Source organism: Scyliorhinus canicula, chromosome 18 (genome assembly GCF_902713615.1).
Source record: "Scyliorhinus canicula chromosome 18, sScyCan1.1, whole genome shotgun sequence".
NCBI classification, from domain to species: domain Eukaryota; kingdom Metazoa; phylum Chordata; class Chondrichthyes; order Carcharhiniformes; family Scyliorhinidae; genus Scyliorhinus; species Scyliorhinus canicula.
Window position 1 is genome coordinate 16710384 of NC_052163.1, and position 17959 is coordinate 16728342.

The 17959-nt window shown below is 49.7% G+C and overlaps 1 protein-coding gene across 6 annotated transcripts in view; it reads right to left on the reverse strand.

Moving 5' to 3' along the window:
- Positions 1 to 17959, reverse strand: part of cyth1b (cytohesin 1b) — a 289435-nt gene that overhangs the window by 47290 nt on the left and 224186 nt on the right. For all 6 annotated transcript variants that reach the window (XM_038777860.1, XM_038777858.1, XM_038777859.1 and 3 more), the window contains one exon: positions 10110 to 10174. In XM_038777860.1, coding sequence (XP_038633788.1) covers positions 10110 to 10174 — 65 coding nt within the window. The remainder of the gene's footprint in view (positions 1 to 10109; positions 10175 to 17959) is intronic.

Consider the following 17959-nt stretch of genomic DNA (forward strand, 5'->3'; position numbering starts at 1 on the left):
AACGGATGAACGGACATCACGTGACAGTCACCAGGCAGGAATGTTCCCTTCCAGTCAGGGAACACTTCAGCAGTTAAGGGCATTCAGCCTCTGATCTTCGGGCAAGCGTTCAGGCGGCCTTCAGGATGTGCGACAATGCAGAATCACCGAGCAGAAATTTATAGCCAAGTTCCGCACACATGAGTACAGCCTCAACCGAGACCTTCGATTTATGTCACATTACATGTCAGCAAAACTAAAGAGCTGGTCACTGACTTCAGGAAGCAAAGTACTGTACACACCCCTGTCAGCATCAACGGGGCCCAGGTGGAGATGGTTAGCAGTTTCAAATTCCATGGGGTGCACATCTCCAAAAATCTGTCCTCGTCCACCCACGTCGACGCTACCACCAAGAAAGCACAACAGCGCCTATACTTCCTCAGGAAACTAAGGAAATTCGGCATGTCCACATTAACCCGTACCAACTTTTACAGATGCACCATAGAAAGCATCCTATCTGGCTGCATCACAGCCTGGTATGGCAACTGCTCGGCCCAGGACGGCAAGAAACTTCAGAGAGTTGTGAACACCGGCCAGTCCATCACACAAATCTGCCTCCCATCCATTGACTCCATCTACACCTCCCGCTGCCGGGGGAAAGCAGGCAGCATAATCAAAGACCCCTCCCACCCGGCTTACTCACTCTTCCAACTTCTTCCATCGGGCAGGAGGTACAGAAGTCTGAGAACATGGACAAACAGACTCAAAAACAGCTTCTTCCCCACTGTTACCAGACTCCTAAATGACCCTCTTATGGACTGACCTCATTAACACTACACCCTGTATGCTTCATCCAATGCCGTAGTAGTTACATTGTTTACCTTGTGTTGCCCTATTATGTATTTTCTTTTATTCCCTTTTCTTCCCATGTACTTAATGATCTGTTGAGCTGCTCGCAGAAAAATACTTTACACTGTACCTTGGTAGACGGGACAATAAACAAATTCAATCCAATCCAAACCATTACATTCACACCCCACAATCTGGCCTGGGCTTGCAAAATCCTACCAACTGTCCTGGTTTGAGACAATTCACACCTCTTAAACCTGCGATTATCCCTCTCTCCAGTTGCTCTGTCTGGACCTGCAGACTTAATTTCCTGCAAAGACCTGCATTCAAAGTATCGTATTGCATCTTTGACTCTGTCTATATATATGTTTATGGAACCCACCTCTTCATTCACCTGAGGAAGGAGCAGTGCTCCGAAAGCTAGTGATTCAAAACAAACCTGTCGGACTATAACGTGGTGTTGTAAGACTTCCAAAAATGTCAGCAGCAGAGGATCCAGGACCTCAGGAAAGAGTGACAGATGAATGGCACTTTCAGGTGTCAAGCCCCACAACTGATTAGTCTAGCATTCCCCTACACACCACTTACTGACCCCGTAAGAATTTTCCCACCAAATGGACGGGTGCCACCCGCTGGCCTCACTCCCTGCAGTCACCTCGCATCTCCATCCGAATAGCCAATGCTATTGACCCAACCTTAGCCTATTGCCCTCTCACACACCCATGTCTCACCATGATCCTCCTCAAATGATATGCTTCCCTTCTATCCACACAAACCATTATAAACATTCACAACTCTCTGCTTTATCCCCTTGCAGAAAAAGACAGCCCACATTGCAAGTCAGAAACCGGGGGCGGGGTTAGTAAGGGGCAGCCCTCCAGTGACAGTCACTGGAAATGTGTGCCCACCTTGTACACCAGAAAGGAAGCCCTGTTCCAGGAGACTGCAGATGTCAGCAGCAGCGCACCTGACTGCCTGAACCTCCACCTGTGCACCCCATGTTGAAGGTCTCATCCACTACCAAGTGAATCTTTGTGTCAATCCTATCTGCATCCAGCTGAGGAGTAGGAAGATTTTGCTCCTTTTGCTGGTGGTGGCGTGGCCTCTGCTCTTGCCCCTCTGATGAAGTGACAGTGGAGCTGATAAACTCCTCCCATGCTGTGACATGCCACTGTGAAAGTTGGTGGCAGGTAACTGCATTTGAAGGTGAATGAAGTTCTAGACAGGTGAAGTCGCTTCCAAGAAGCTAGTAATTACCAGTCAAACAATGATAGTACTCTCGATTGGACTTCCGGTTGGCGAGCGGAGTGGTCGCAAAAAAAGGGGCTCCTGCAGGTCAAGGCTTTTTTTTTCAGGGGGTCTCCGCAACAGGAGGAGGGGGGAAAAAATTCAAAGTCCCGCGAAATCGGTGGCATGGGAACTGGGCCCTCGGCAGCGGAGCGATCCGGCGGCAGCAAACACCCCCCCCAACCACGGCACCAGAGCACAGGGCAGGATCGGAGCAGCGGCCCGGACCGAAGCGGAGCCGAACATGCAGAGTGGAGGGAACGGAGGAGCGACCAACGACCCAACCACCCCCACCCCCAGCGGGAGAGCGCAGGGTGCGACGAGCGGCGGCCCGGACCAAGCAGCGGGGACAGAGCAGCGGGGACCGACAGACAGTGACAACCACGAGGCAAGAACAAAGAGGCCTCTTTCTCTCGACCCTGGGTGAGTGAAGGAAAAGGAAGGAAAAAAGAACTTTTGCAGAAACAAAACTCTGAAAAGAAAACTTTTAAAGAGAGGGGAGGAGGGGGAGAAAAAAAAAAATTTTTTTTTCTTTTTGCACTCTTTTTTTTCTCACCCAAAACAAGCTCACCTGAGAAGAGTTTTATAAAAGAGGGACAAATAAAGTGGTGGAGGAGAGAAGAAAAAGGGAAGAAACAAAAAAATAGGGGGCGGAAAAGGGGGGGAAAAGAAAAACAAGGGGAAAAGAAAAGAAGAAAGGGAAGGGGGAGAAAAAAATGCCAGAAGGGAGCCAAAGCAGAGGGAGAAGGGGCACCAAAGGCAGACGGGGCAATGGGCGAGCCAGTTCAGACGAGCGAATTAGCGCACGAAGCGGCAGAACGGAAGTATCGCCGCATCAAAAAGAGCTGGACAGACAGGTGCCCTCTCCCCTGGGGCCAGGGGGGAGCTGGAACTGGAAGGCAGCCTTTACCGAGGCACTGAAGGAGCATCAGCAGGTAAACAAGGCAGAGGCGAAGACAGACATAGAGACCGCAGTGCAGGCAGCAGTGGCCAAGGCCCAGACAGAGATGCAGCAGGCCCTGGCCAGATATGAGGAGAAATTGGATGCCCAAGGGGAGAAACTGGAAGCCCATGAGGCGACCATTAAGGAGCTGGAGAAAGCAGCGACTGACATGAGCGACCGGATCACGGCCCTGGAGAGGGAGGTGACAAGACTGGGCACAACACAGGGGAGCCTGAAGGGCAGAGTGGACGACCAGGAAAACTGCTCGAGAAGGCAAAATATCAGGATAGTGGGCCTGCCAGAGGGGATCGAGGGTAGAAACCCCACGACATACGTGGCCGAGATGCTGGGCAACTTAGTGGGGAGGAAAACCTTTCCCAACCCACCAGAAATGGACAGAGCACACCGGTCGCTGCGCCCAAAGCCCAAGGCAGGAGACCACCCGAGAGCAGTCATAGCTAAACTGCACCGGTACCAGGATAGGGAAACAATCCTGCGCTGGGCCAGGAAAAATAGAGCCTGCAAATGGGAAGGACACGCCATTAGAATTTACGAGGACATTGGGGCAGATCTAGCCAGGAGACGGGCAGAGTTCAATAGAGCGAAAGCAGCTCTTCACAAGAGCAACGTGCGTTTTGGTATGCTGTACCCGGCGAAACTCTGGGTCACATACCAAGAAAGAGAATACTTCTTTACAGCCCCTGCTGAAGTAAACAAGTTTGTCGAGGAACACGGGCTGGAAAACCACCAGCAAGGGTAGAGATGAGGGGCCCCTGAAGTGGCAATGCCAGGCCCCTCCGCCCCCGCCACGGCAAGAGCACCCTGAACAAAGAGCAAACCACTGCCCGAGGGACCGCTCCAGGTGGGAGGCCAGGCCCCAGCACGAGGGAACGAGAGTAGCGGAGAAGGGAGAGCAAGCGAGAGGGGTGCAGGGTAGGATGGGGAAAGAGCGGGCAGAAAACCGCAGAGGCAAGGCAGGGGAGAAGCGATACAGTAACTCCCGAGAGGGGGGCCATCGTACTAGCAGGAAAGCTAGCGCCAGGGGCACGCAACAAAACAGGGCCACAGCGCGCCCCCAACAGGGGGGAAGGCACCAGGCAGGGGATGGCGGGGACCACCCAACAGAGTCGGGAGAGCAAACGGGGACAGGAACAGGGGAAAGAGGGACAAAGCAGGGGTATACGGGAGAGGAGGAAAAAGGGAGAGACCGGAGGCGGGGTGGTACACAGGGAGGGAGAGACCGGGGAGGGGGGATGCAGGGAAGGAGGGACAAACGAGGCTAGAAAAGGAACAGGGCTACAAAGTGCCACAACCAAGGGCTCGAAACAAGGAACTGCTGCAAGCACCCACCCAGTACGGTCTCTGGGCGAAGGGAGACCCCAGAGTGCAGGGACTACCCGCGTGGCAGACGCACAGTGGGCGGCCATGGCGGGTGCCCCCGGGACAAAGGGAAACCCCGGAGCGCAGGGACCCGACCGCATGGAGAGAGCAGTGACAGTGGCCATCCTGGACAGCCCCCTAACAAAGGGAAACCCCGGAGGGCAGGGGCGTGTCCACCAGATAAGTATGGTTAATCCCACAGGAGCGAGGGGGCAGAAGCCCCCCACCAGGATAGTCACCTGGAACGTAAGAGGACTCAACGGCCCAGTGAAGAGATCCAAAGTCCTCACCCACCTAAGAAATATGAGGGCCGACATAGTCTTCCTCCAAGAGACACACCTGAGAGAGCAGGACTGACTGCGGGTAAGAAAGAGCTGGGTGGGACAAACCTACCATTCCTGTTATGGGACAAGGGCCAGAGGGGTGGCGATATTGATCGGCAAGAGGACGATGTTTAGGGTGACAAAGACGGTTACGGACCCGGGGGGACGGTACGTCATGGTCAGCGGGGCCCTGCATGGGGCACCGGTTGTACTAGATAACGTGTGTGCACCCAACTGGGACGACACGAGCTTCATCAAGAAGACCATGGCAGAAATCCCAGACATAGCGACGCATCGACTAATCATGGGGGGGACTTCAACTGTGTACAGGATCCAAAGACAGACAGATCAAACCCCAAAACAGGAAAAACCTCAAGCATGACAAGGGAACTCAGTCACTTTATGGAGCAGATGGGAGCAGTGGACCCCGGTGGTTCGCCCACCCGGGGGAGAAGGAACTCTCCTTCTTCTCCCCAGTACACAACATATACACCATAATTGACTTCTTTGTGGTGGGGAAAACGGTGCTTCCAGGGATAGACAAAGTGGAATACTCCGCAACTGTGATATCAGACCACGCTCCACATTACAATGACGTGTGGCTATAGACGGGCAGGGCCCAACGCCCCACATGGAGGTTGGACGGTGCCTTACTAGCTGACAAGGCCTTCAACGAAAGGATAGGGCGGGCCATAGCAGAGTACACGGAGAACAACCAGAACGGGAAGGTCTCACCCTCCACGTTCTGGGAAGCGCTAAAGGCCGTATTAAGAGGGGAAATCATCGCTTTCAAAGCGCGAAGAGATAGGGAGGGAAGGGTGGCTAGGCAGCTGCTGGTCGACTCCATACTGGAGGCAGACCGTAAATACTCCGAGGCCCCGACCGTAGAGTTCCTGGCGGAGAGGAAAGAGCTACAAAGGAACTTTGACCTGCTCTCCACCAGGAAAGCAGTGCATCAAATCCGCCAGGCACGTGGGACCCTGTAAGAACATGGAGACAAAGTCAGCCGCCTGTTGGCACACCAGCTGAGAAAGCAGGAAGCCACCAGAGAAATTGCACAAATCAGGGGTACCAGAGGCACATTAGAAACAGAACCAGAAAAGATTAACAAAACCTTCAAGGCCTTCTACCAGGTCTGTACACCTCAGAGCCCCCAAGGGGGGAGTCTGGGATGAAACGGTTCCTTAATGGACTGGACATTCCAGTCGTGGGGGAGGGCAGAAAACAGGGCTTGGAAGCACCGCTAGCACTGAGAGAGATCATGGACAGCATTAGCTCCATGCAGGCGGGGAAGGCGCCGGGACCAGACGGATTCCCGGCAGACTTCTACAAAAAATTTGCGACAGCACCTGCGGGAGATATTCACAGACTCGCTAGCTAGGGGCACTGCCACCCACGCTATCACAGGCCTCAATCTCGCTGATACCTAAGAAAGACAAAGACCCAACGGAATGTGGGTCATACAGACCCATCTCTCTGCTGAACGCAGACGCCAAAATACTGGCCAAAATCCTTGCCAAAAGGCTAGAAGACTGTGTACCTGAGGTGGTCACAGAGGACCAGACCGGCTTCGTCAAAGGTAGATAGCTTACCTCGAACATCAGGTGCCTGCTGAACGTGATAATGACCCCCTCCGGAGAGAGAACACAGAGGTGAACGTCTCCCTAGATGCAGAAAAGGCCTTCGACAGAGTCGAATGGAAATACCTCAACGAGGTACTGGACCAGTTCAGGCTTGGAACAGGGTTCACCTCCTGGGCATTGCTCCTATACAACACTCCCATGGCGAGCGTATGGACCAACAATACCAACTCCCAATACTTCCAACTGCACAGGGGCACCAGACAAGGATGCCTACTGTCCCCGCTGCTGTTCGCCCTAGTGATCAAACCACTAGCAATCGCGCTCAGAGCAGCAAAGGGCTGGAGGGGATCCGAAGGGTAGGCAGAGAGCACAGAGTCTCACTCTATGCAGATGACCTGCTCCTCTACATTTCGGACCCACAGAGCAGCATAGACGGAATCATCGCGCTCCTGAAAGAGTTTGGAGCCTTCTCGGGCTACAAACTCAACATGAGCAAAAGCGAGATCTTCCCAGTACACCCACAAGTAGGGGGGCAGCACTAAAGGGGCTTCCGTTTAAATAAGCCCAACACAAATTCCGCTACCTGGGGATCCAAATAGCCCATGACTGGAAAGGGATCCACAAATGGAACCTCACCAGTCTGACGGAGGAAGAAAAAAAGGACCTGCAAAGATGGAACACGCTCCCACTCTCCCTCGCGGCGAGAGTCCAGACGATCAAAATGAACGTACTGCCCAGGTTCCTCTTCCTGTTTAGATCCATTCCGATCTACATCCCCAAGGCCTTTTTCAAAGCGCTGGACAAACTAATCATGGCGTTCGTATGTGGGGGGGGGGGGGGAATGCTGGGATCCTAAAGAAGGTCCTACAAAAAAGAAAATCCAGGGGGGGGACTAGCCCTCCCAAACCTACAATTCTACCACTGGGCGGCGACGGCCGAGCGAATAAGGGGATGGATCAAGGAGCCAGAAGCCGAGTGGGTGCGCGCAGAGGAGGCCTCCTGCGTGGGGACCTCCCTCGCTACGGCAGCACTCCCATCCCCACCCAAAAAACACTCCAGCAGCCCGGTGCTGATAGCCACCCTCCAATCCTGGAACCAACTGTGGCAACAATTTGGCCTGACCAAAATGTCAGACAAAGCTCCCATCTGCAAGAACCATAGGTTCACACCAGTACTGACTGACGCCACCTTCAAAGGGTGGGGGCAGGACGGAGGGACACTGACAGTCAGGGACCTATAAATGGACGGCAGGATCGCAGCACTGGACAAACTGACAGAGAAATTTCAGCTAGCCAGGGCAAACAAGCTAAGGTACCTGCAGCTTAAAAACTTCCTACGAAAGGAGACAAGGACGTACCCACAACCGCCACGACAGACACTACTGGAAGAAGTACTGGACGCAAGCATACTAGACAAAGGAAACTAGTGACATGTATGACCGACTGATAGAAAGGGTCGACACCGTACTGGACGCAACAAGAAAGAAATGGGAGGACGACCTAGGGATTGAGATAGGGTGGGGACTCTGGAGCGAAGCACTACATAGGGTCAACTCCACCACCACGTGCGCAAGGCTCAGCCTGACGCAGCTAAAAGTGGTACATAGAGCCCACTTAACAAGAACCCGTATGAGTAGGTTCTTCCCGCAGGTGGAGGATAGATGTGAATGGTGCCAAGTAGGCCCGGCCAACCACGTCCACATGTTCTGGTCATGCCCCAGACTTGTGGAGTACTGGACAGCCTTCTTTGAGGCAATGTCCAAAGTGATGGGGGTGAGCGTGGAGCCATGCCCAAAAGTGCCGGTCTTCGGGGTCTCGTAGCAGCCAGATCTATTCCTGGGGAGGAGGGCGGACGCCCTTGCCTTTGCCTCCCTGATCGCCCGCTGTAGAATCCTGTTTGGCTGGAGGTCAGCAGCACCACCCAAAGCTGCAGACTGGCTGTCCGACCTTTCAGAATCTCTCCAAATGGAGAAAATCAAATTGGCCATCCGAGGGTCAGACGACGGCTTCCACAGAATGTGGGAGCTATTCACGCGACTGTTCCGGGACCTGTTTGTGGCCAACGAACAAGAGGAAGAATAGCCAGGTAGCCAAGAATCAGGGGAAAGTAGTCAAGAATCAGGGGAAAGTAGCCAAGGCATGAAAGGGAGAGATAGACCAGGAGGGGGGGGAGATAGCTAAACCCGAGGAAAGAAAGGTGAACCGAGGGGGGGGGGGGGGACAGCTAAACCTGAGGAAAGAAAGGTGAACCGAGGGGGGGGGGGGGGGGGGGGGGGGGGGGAGGAGAGACAGCTAAACCCGAGGAAAGAAAGGTGAAAGGAAGGCACGGGATACGAAAACGAGCATGACATCTTCAGGAGCAGGGAACGAGGAAAATAAAAGATGGGAGGAGCGGCAGAAGCGGAGGCGAGCGCGAGACGGCAGCGAGATCCGTCCGGGAGAAGCAAGCGACAACAACACGAAACACAGCCAAGTATCGCACACTGTAATTATCTCCCTGGCACTCGAATGTATATTTGCCTCCCCAATCCCCCCCCCCCCCCCCCCCCCCAAACAGTCGCCTACTTATGTGTTGTATATAATTTTGCCAGGTGTACAGAGCTGCTGCTGTTGAGCTGGTGGACAATACCCTACCAGTTATTCTATTTTACTTTTTACTGTATTTATTTTTCACTATGTACTATTTTCTTCTCTTTGGCATGTTTGGGTGTGCCCTTCTCTTCTATATATGTGTATATATATATATATATATATATGTGTTTCTTATCCTGTGTACATAACGGTAATTATACCTTGTTCAAAAACCCAATAAAAAACATTTATTAAAAAAAATGATAGTACTCGAAGAGAAGTACTTTGAACAGCAGCCTCTCACCTGGCCATTGCTGCAACTCCTTTGTGTAACTGAATAAAGCTTCACAGCTGGTCAGTTTCACTGAAGAAGTTTGTCTGCTGTGTACTCACTTTGGTGAGCTGGGTGAGGTGCAGACATAGGGTGGAACTTGTACATTGTTGGGAAAGAAGGATTCCATGGATGAAAAGGCTCTCGATTGCCTTTTTAGTCACCTCAGTCGCTTTCCCGCCAAACCCACCGGGGCTTCTCTGCTGGTCTTGGATCCAGTCCCAGAAAAGTCAGACAAGAATGGGATGGTACTGTATTGACATTCCAACCCACTATCTACTTCTGCAACATTCTCGCCCTACAGGCACCTCTACCTGACTGGGAAAATTCTGCTCCGTTGGCCTCATTGATCTAGAATGGAAAATTAGCTAAGTATGACAAAAATCTCCACACAACAGAAAAACATGTGGCCAGAAATTTCTTCAGAACTGTTGCCATTCTACCATTGTAACTTTAAGGAAAGTGTGAACATATGAAATTAATATTAGTAAAAGACCAGTTGTTCCACCAAGCCTGCCCCATGCCTTGATGGCTGGGGCATCAGGACCTAATACTTCATTACACACAACCTATTTTACATGGGTAAACAGATTTCTGCTACATTTTCAACAACGTTTGGCAGTAAATGTTTGCAGCTACAGGAAATTGCAAGCCAGTGAAATAGGGCTTTAAAATTTGAAATTATAAATGTAATTACTACATTGGGTGTTGTGAATTGTACCTCCCAAATCCACGGCACCATTCCCCCCCCTGCCCAACCCTGGTTATGCCAACATACCCAGCAATGTTAAAAGTAGGTACTATCTTCACCCAGGATAATGTGAGCAACATGCATGAACTAAAAGAGAATAAATTAGTCCTTACCGCTCTTCTGTAGAACCCAGGTTTTCAATCTCATTCGTAACCTCTGCTATCTCATCCTTCAAACGCTGTAAAAGGATTAGATTCAATAAGTATCATCACAACATATGAAATGAAATTATTCTCACTCAAGTCCTGTATATACAAAATATGGCAACTGGATATTCAAGAAGCAAAATTCCCTCTGATCATTGTATCAAAATCATAAATGTGTTTACAATTTTGTTACAAAGGCCATTATAGAAGAAACCTCTCCCTTAGATGTGTGGCAAGCATGACTACTGTAGAGAGGAGTTACAATGGCAGCTAAGTATAACCATATTACTGTAGCTCAAAGTGACTTAAATTTGATTACAGTCCAATGCCATACCAGGTTTTTATTCTGCAGCAATATTAGATAATATTGCAAGTAATCATAAAATCTGAGCCTGATAATCCAGCTATTCCTCAGATGTATAGCAGTTCTACACTTATATTCAGTCTGCTTTCAAACGAGGGGGATATCATGTGTTAGCACATTCCAGTGCAAAGCACGAGTTCTGTGATGCAGTCTCTGGAACCACAATTGGGATATTAAGCAGGAAAAAGTACACCCTGGATTGTAAAATCTGCTTGGGGACTGACTGGCAAAATTAGGAACATAGAAGCAGGATTAGGGCATTTGGCCCCTCGAGCATGCATTGCAATTCTGATATGCTGTCTGGGGTAACACCTAGAAGAAGCGGGAGGCCACAAAAGAGTACAAAGTTAGATGACACTTAAGTTAACACACGTGTAGTATAGAGTCAACAGTAAGTAGGAAGGATACAATGTTGAAAATACTCACCATTGAACACTTTTGTACCACCAGTCTAATCTGCTCTAACCTCTGTCTCATGGGTGTGAAGGATGTGATGGGGCTGGGTGTTGTGCGGCAGCTGGGTGGGCTGTGGCAGGTGGTGCGGGGCAGGCATCCATGACACATGAACACCCCACATGGTTACACCCTCACCAAGAAGTGGCAGGGCATGGGGGCAGCAATGTAAGCCCGCCTTGTAAGACAGCAACTCCAGTGAGTGACCCCTTCCTCCCACCCCCCAACATATTTGAGCCTGTGAGAAGAAATTGCCAGCACACTTACAGGGATCATCTGGTCAGACAGTGGTATGGTATCTTAAAGACAGGGATTGTGTAGTTACTCGTGTCTTAATAAAGCTCGTAGTCTCAAATGTGGAGAAGATGCTTTATTGTAAGTTCGTTCACTCTTCAGAGCTGTTTCCTAAGGTTACCTTCAGTGTTCCTAGCTGGCGTGTGGGTGTATCTGTGTTGCTCCAAGTTCTGCCCTGTGTGAAGTGCCCCCTCACTTCTTGTCCCCGTCTATTTATATGGCTCTCCCGTGCCCCCTCTAGTGTTTGCTCAGTTGTATTGCATCTGGTTAACTTGTGATCACCACATCCCCCTTTTTCTCTTTACATATTTTCTGTACATCGTTAAAGAAAATTGTACATCCTGTCCCGGTGTATTTATAGCTCTCCCTCTGGTGTTTGCTATTGTTTTTGTATCTAGTAAATCTACGATTACCACATCTTTTTCTCTTTACATATTTGCTGTACATCGTTAAAGAAAATTATAGAAAACAGTTACTTATGATATGCGTATCTATGCAGGTGATGGTGCTATTGCATATTGTACAAAGCCAATGTATTTATATGTCCAATCTTAATAAAAACATTTATGAGTCCAAACTTGATGAATTTGTTCAGAGCTTTTTTTTTTCATTTTGTTGTTGATGACGTGGTGATATTGATATTGCAAGTCCGCTGTGAATGTTGTTGGTGTTCCTTGTTATTTTAAGTACCCACTACATCATCCCGAGGTGTTTGCATGGTCCCCTCACTGATGTTGACTGGCATGGACTTTTTTTCTGTGCTTGTGGTGTTGATTTATTGTCTCATCCGCCTTGGATGCTGGTGTGCTTGCTCGTTCTGGAGCAGACGTGAGTTTGTGCGATTCGTTGTCATCCCATGACATGTTTGTAGTCTTGTCATCGTTTTGCAGTGAGCTGTGGCATTGTCCTTCATGTGCCGAGTAGTACCATTGTGTACAAGTCGTTGTTTCATTGCTGTTGTTTCTGTCGTTCCTGTTTTTGTTGTTTTCGTTGCCGTACTTGTTGCTGTTTTTGTCGTTTCTGTCTTTGGTGTTGGCACTGTCGTTGTTCCTGACTTTGGTGTTTTCGTTGCCGTTCGTGTTGCTGTTTTTGTCGTTTCTGTCTTTGGTGTTGTCGCTATCTTTGTTCCTGACTTTGTTGTTTTTGTTGCCGTTCTTGTTGTCTCTGTCTCTGTCGTTGTCGCTATCTTTGTGCCTGACTTTGTTGTTTGTCTTGTCGCGCTTCATGTTGCTTTTGTTCTTTCTGTTGTCGTTCTCGTTTCTGCTGTGCTTCTTGCTATTGTTGTTGGTCTTGTCGCGCTTCATGTTGCTTTTGTTCTTGCTGTTGTTTGTCCCGTTTCTGCTGTGCTTCTTTTGACTGTTGTTTTTCTTGTTATACTCTATTCGTGTCCCGAGTGGATAATTTGAGTCATTGAGCATTTCGTCTCGAGAGTGGTGCGAATGATCTGATGTTGCATCGGTGCAGGTGACATCAATCATTTGTGGAGAATTGGATTCCTCATCTTTGCTTTCTTGGTGCTCCTCTTCCGGAGTCAAATTCTTCTCGATTCCATTTGACGCGGTGTCTCTGGATTCTTGGCGCTCCTCTTCTGGAGTCAAAACCTCCATGATTACAATTGACGTGGTGTCTGTGGACCTCTGGCACTCCTCTTCTGGAGTCCAAATCTGCATGATTTCAGTTGACGTGGTGTCTCCGGACTCTTGGCGCTCCTGTTCTGGAGTCCAAATCTGCATGATTTCACTTGACGTGGTCTCTCTAGACTCTTGGTGCTCCGCTTCTGGAGTTGAAATCTTCATGATTTCTGTTGATGTTGTCTCACTGGACTCCAGGTGCTCCTCTTCTTGAGTCAGAATCTGCATGGTTTCTTTCGGCGTTGTCTCTCTGGACTCCAGGTGCTCCTCTTCTGGAGTCAAAATCTGCATGTTTTCTTTCGGCATCGTCTCTCTGGACTGTTGGGTGGCCCGACTCTGTGCTTCTGTACAGACAAGCTGAGAACTGTCAGTCTCGCTGTGATCCTGTACGTCGAGTGCGATCACCTTGTTACTGTTTTCGCTCTGTGCTTCGGTACAGACAAGCTGAGAACTGTCAGTCTCGCTGTGATCCTGTACGTCGAGTGTGATCACCTTGTCACTGTCTTCGCATGCAGTGGGTAGAGGTGCATTGTCTACTTCTTGTTCATGTGAGCTTGTTAGACTTTCATAGTCTGCTTGTGGTTGCTCAGATATGGCAGGTTGACCTTCATGGTCTTGCGCATGCATGGTGTCAGTGGTTAGATGTACGTTGTCTTCTTCTTGTTCCTGTGAGCTTGGTAGACTTTCATAGTCTGCTTGCGGTTGCTCAGATACAGCGGGTTTACCTTCATGGTCTTGTTCATGCATGGTGTTCGCCAGGGAGTGTTTGCTTGCATCCCTTTTGGAGTCTTTCATCACTCGCACTGTGGAGCCTGTCATCGCTCGCTCTGTGGAGTCTTCCTGTGCTCTCTGTGTGGCGTCGTCTTCGTCTAGGGTATTGCTGTCATCCAATGTATCGACGAGCTGCCATGGCATCATGGTGTTGGATTCATCTACCATGAGTAGAGTCGTGTTGAGCTTTGCAACGGTGTCGCTGATGCTGTGATCAGCATGTCCAAATAACTCCTCCATGTCTGAGTAGTATTCTTTGATACCCATTTCATCTTCATTGGCTTCTTCTACCACGAGTTGATTCGTGTTGAACTTTGCGACCGTGTCGCTGATGCTGTGATAAGCATATCCGACTGACTCAGCCATGTCTGAGTAGTGTTCTTTGAAAACCAAATCATCTTGGTTGGATTCATCTACCACGAGTTGGTTCGTGTTGTGCTTTGCGACCGTGTCGCTGATGCTGTGATAAGCATATCCGACTGACTCAGCCATGTCTGAGAGGTAATCTTTGAAAAACAAATCATCTTTTGTTGTTTCGGAATTCTTTTTGTTCTCTTCACTTTGGGTGGTGCAGACTGTATTTTTCAGGGTGTTGTGCAAGTTGTTTTTAACTGTTGGTTTAAGTTCAAACGTTTTTCTGTGTTCTGAGGCAAGAAAATTTGTGTTTACCACTTTAAGTGTCTTGTTTGCAATTTTCGGGCATTTCCCTTTTAAGTGGGCGTGGTCGGGATGCTCAGACGTCATGACGTCACGCGCAGGAATGCATTGCGCATGCGCAAATCGGCCTTCCTCCTTCACTGTGCGGTTTTGTTTCCATTGCGCATGCGCGGCGTGCGCATGCGCCTTACGATCCGCAACCAAAACTTTTTTTGACTGGGCATGCGCGGCTTGCGCATGCGCATAACGATCCGCGGCCAAAACTGTTTTTGACTGCGCATGCGCGGTTTGCGCATGCGCATAACGATCAGCACCGCGATATTTTTTAAACTGCGCATGCGCGGCTTCCGGTTCCAGCGCATGCGCAGACGCAATTTGTAGTTCTTTGCTTACCGGAGACTGCAAAATGTGCTCCAACGCCATTTTTTCGCGGATTTCAGCGATTTTTCTGTCCCATCTGGACTGGATTTCTAAAAGTTGTAAGTTACCTTCTCTTCCCGATTTGGACTGGGTTTCAGCATTTTGGCTTTGTGAGAAATTCTTGTTATTTCTTCTTTTTGATCTGTACTTTTCATTCGCGATTTCTTGTTCTTTTCGTGATTTTTTAAGTTTTGCATCACTCAGTCTCTGTGCAGTTTGGACTCTGAGTATGTCTTGCTGTTCAAATTTCTCACAGTACTCTTCAAATTTGTTTAGTAACGTTTGTAAGCTGTTTCTGTCTTCATCTTTTGAGTATTTAAATCCATTATACACTTTCCTATTTACAGGCCCTGCGGTGAGAATTGCTATTTTAATGTTGTCGGAGGCGTCTTGTACCTCATTAGCTACGAGATCCAAATCAAACATTTGTTTGAACCTTTTCCAGACACCTCTTACATTGCCAGTCAGGTCTAGCTGCTCTGGGTGTCCAAGCCACATCCTCGAATTAGCGATGTCTTCCCAAGTCAAATGTCCAGTAGGAGATTTCCATGCCATTTTGAGCTTTCTGTATCTGCCACTGAGTTGTCCTGTAGTAAGCGTCTGAAGCCACTCCTTGGTACCATGTGTTGTTACTCGTGTCTTAATAAAGCTCGTAGTCTCAAATGTGGAGAAGATGCTTTATTGTAAGTTCGTTCACTCTTCAGAGCTGTTTCCTAAGGTTACTTTAGTCTCCCGTGCCCCCTCTAGTGTTTGCTCAGTTGTATTGCATCTGGTTAACTTGTGATCACCACAGGGATCAGATTTTTTCAGACAATGAGGAGCAGCAGAGCTCATCTCACAGCGAGTCGTCATCATTCTCCTCTGTCCTGTGAACAAGACCTGCTGACCCTGCCAACCCAGGGCAAACACCCTGTGATGATGCTGGTAAGACCCTCGGAGGAGGAGATAGAGAGAATGTCAGCAAGGTGAGGATTTCCTTGACCATCCAATGCCACCAGGTCACCCTGATGTTCTACAGCTGCGCCACCGTCAACATGACCCCCTAACCCACACCGCTAACCCCCAACCCTTTCAAGATGCAGTCCGCACTGCACACTTATCCTCATCAGTGACTGGCACCCGGCCTGCGATATGGAGAGCCTCTATCTTCACCACCCATCCCTGCCAACAGAGGTACCGGTGGCTGCTGCAACCTGTGTTAGCAATAACAAGCCCCTGTCCTGTTTCTCCCAGTGTGGTCTACTGCAGGTCTCCTCACTGAGTGAGCCTTGTGCTATCCTGCCAGCAGGGTGGCAACTGGTTGTGTGGTGGAGACGTCCATACTGTGCAGCCATTCCTCTCCATGCTAAGAGCCTGGTGTGCAGGCAGGTCCTACAGATGGGGGGTGAGCGAGGGATGTGCACATTTGCTGAGAACTTAGCTGTAGTGTTATGTGGAGCCTGGTTTTTATGCACAGGTTGTGACAGGGAACTGATCAGGTTGCCTGCTGGGGCGAGATGGATGTGATCGGAGGCACAGTGGACAGGCAGCGCTCGGGGACAGCTCATGATCCTCAGGGGTGGGCTGATAGTGTCACTGGAGAGGCTTTTATTTTGAGAGGAGCTGTGTTGCCAGGGAGAGTTCAAACACCCACATTGCAGGTGTCCTTTGTTTTTTCTTTACTTTTTTATAAATTTAGAGTACCCAATTCATTTTTCCAATTAAGGGGCAATTTAGTGTGGCCAATCCACCTACCCTCCACATCTTTGGGTTGTGGGGGCGAAAACCACACAAACACGGGGAGAATGTGCAAACTCCACACAGACAGTGGCCCAGGGCCGGGATCGAACCTGGGACCTCCGCGCCGTGAGGCTGCAGTGCTACCACTGCGCCACAGTGCTGCCCTTCAGGTGTCCCTCAGGTAACTGCTAATCCGCTGCTTTCTCTGCTATGGGGTTGCGTTTTTAAGAGTGCACTGAGGATTGCCAACACCTGATGGGCTGGCGACTGAGTATGGTCACACCCAGGGTTTCTTGATGGGCGGACTGGGTGGGTTTCCACATGATAGTGGTTCGCACTGTTGCCCCACAGCGCCAGGGACCTGTGTTTAATTCCAGCCATGGGTGGAGTCTGTGTGGAGTTTGCACTTTCTCCCCGTGTCCAAGTGGGTTTCCTCCGGGTACTCTGGTTTCCTTCCACAGTCCAAAGTTGCACAGATTCGGTGAATTGGCCATGATAAAATTGTTCCTTAATGTCCAGGGACGCACAGGTTAGGTGGGGTTACAGGGATAGGGCGTGCGATTGGCCTGGGTAGGGTGCTGTTTCGGAGGATTGTTGCAGATTAGATGGGCCAAATGGCTTCCTTCTGCACTGGACAGGCTCTCTGATTCTATGACCAGAAGCCCTCAGAACATTTGCAGGATAGTGTTAGAAGTCTCAACAGCCAGAAGCCTGTATGTTGCAGCTAGGGAGTGGGTTTAAATGACGCTATGCAGAAGTGGAAGTCTCAGCCAGGGCACCAAGATCCCGAGGGGGCACCGAGTCCACCCACTTGCCTCCATTTAATTCTGGCTACTCCCGAGCTCTATGCGTACACCCCTCAGCAAGCCCAAAAAGTTACTTCTCCTTGCTCCCACGCAACGGCCATGGTGCCTGGCTCCCATTTATAAATACTATTACCAATTCTCGCCAGAGTGAATCCCAGCCGAGAGGGCTGGAGCAGCACGGTGGGCTGGAGAATTGAACTTCCAGCCCATTAATCAGATGCAAATAGGTGCAATCACCGATTTGTACGCTGCCATCGTCGCAGACCTGTAGCTTGCTGCCCCTGCCGCAAGGCTACCACCACCACAGGTGACCACAACATTGGAGCGAGATTGATGCCCGTCGCCGATCCCGTTTTTTGGCCAACACTCCATATTCCACTGGATCGAGAATGCACTGCCGGCATCGGACAATGGAGAATCCAGCCCAGCAAATTTTTGCAAGAAAGGGCCTGCTTTTATGTAGCATCTAATTGCATTTTAGAAGGAATTCATTGTGTTTCACATTTATTGTGAATTTTACATAACTATTATAAAATGCATTATGATTTCTATTTCTCTATTTCATAAAGAAAGAACATACTTGCATACATTTATGCTTCAAAAGCCTTAGGATTTCCAAAGGATTTCACGGTCAAATAAATACTTTAAAGCATTGCAGGACAGGGAATCACAGTAGCTAATTTGTGCAGATCAAGGTCAGTC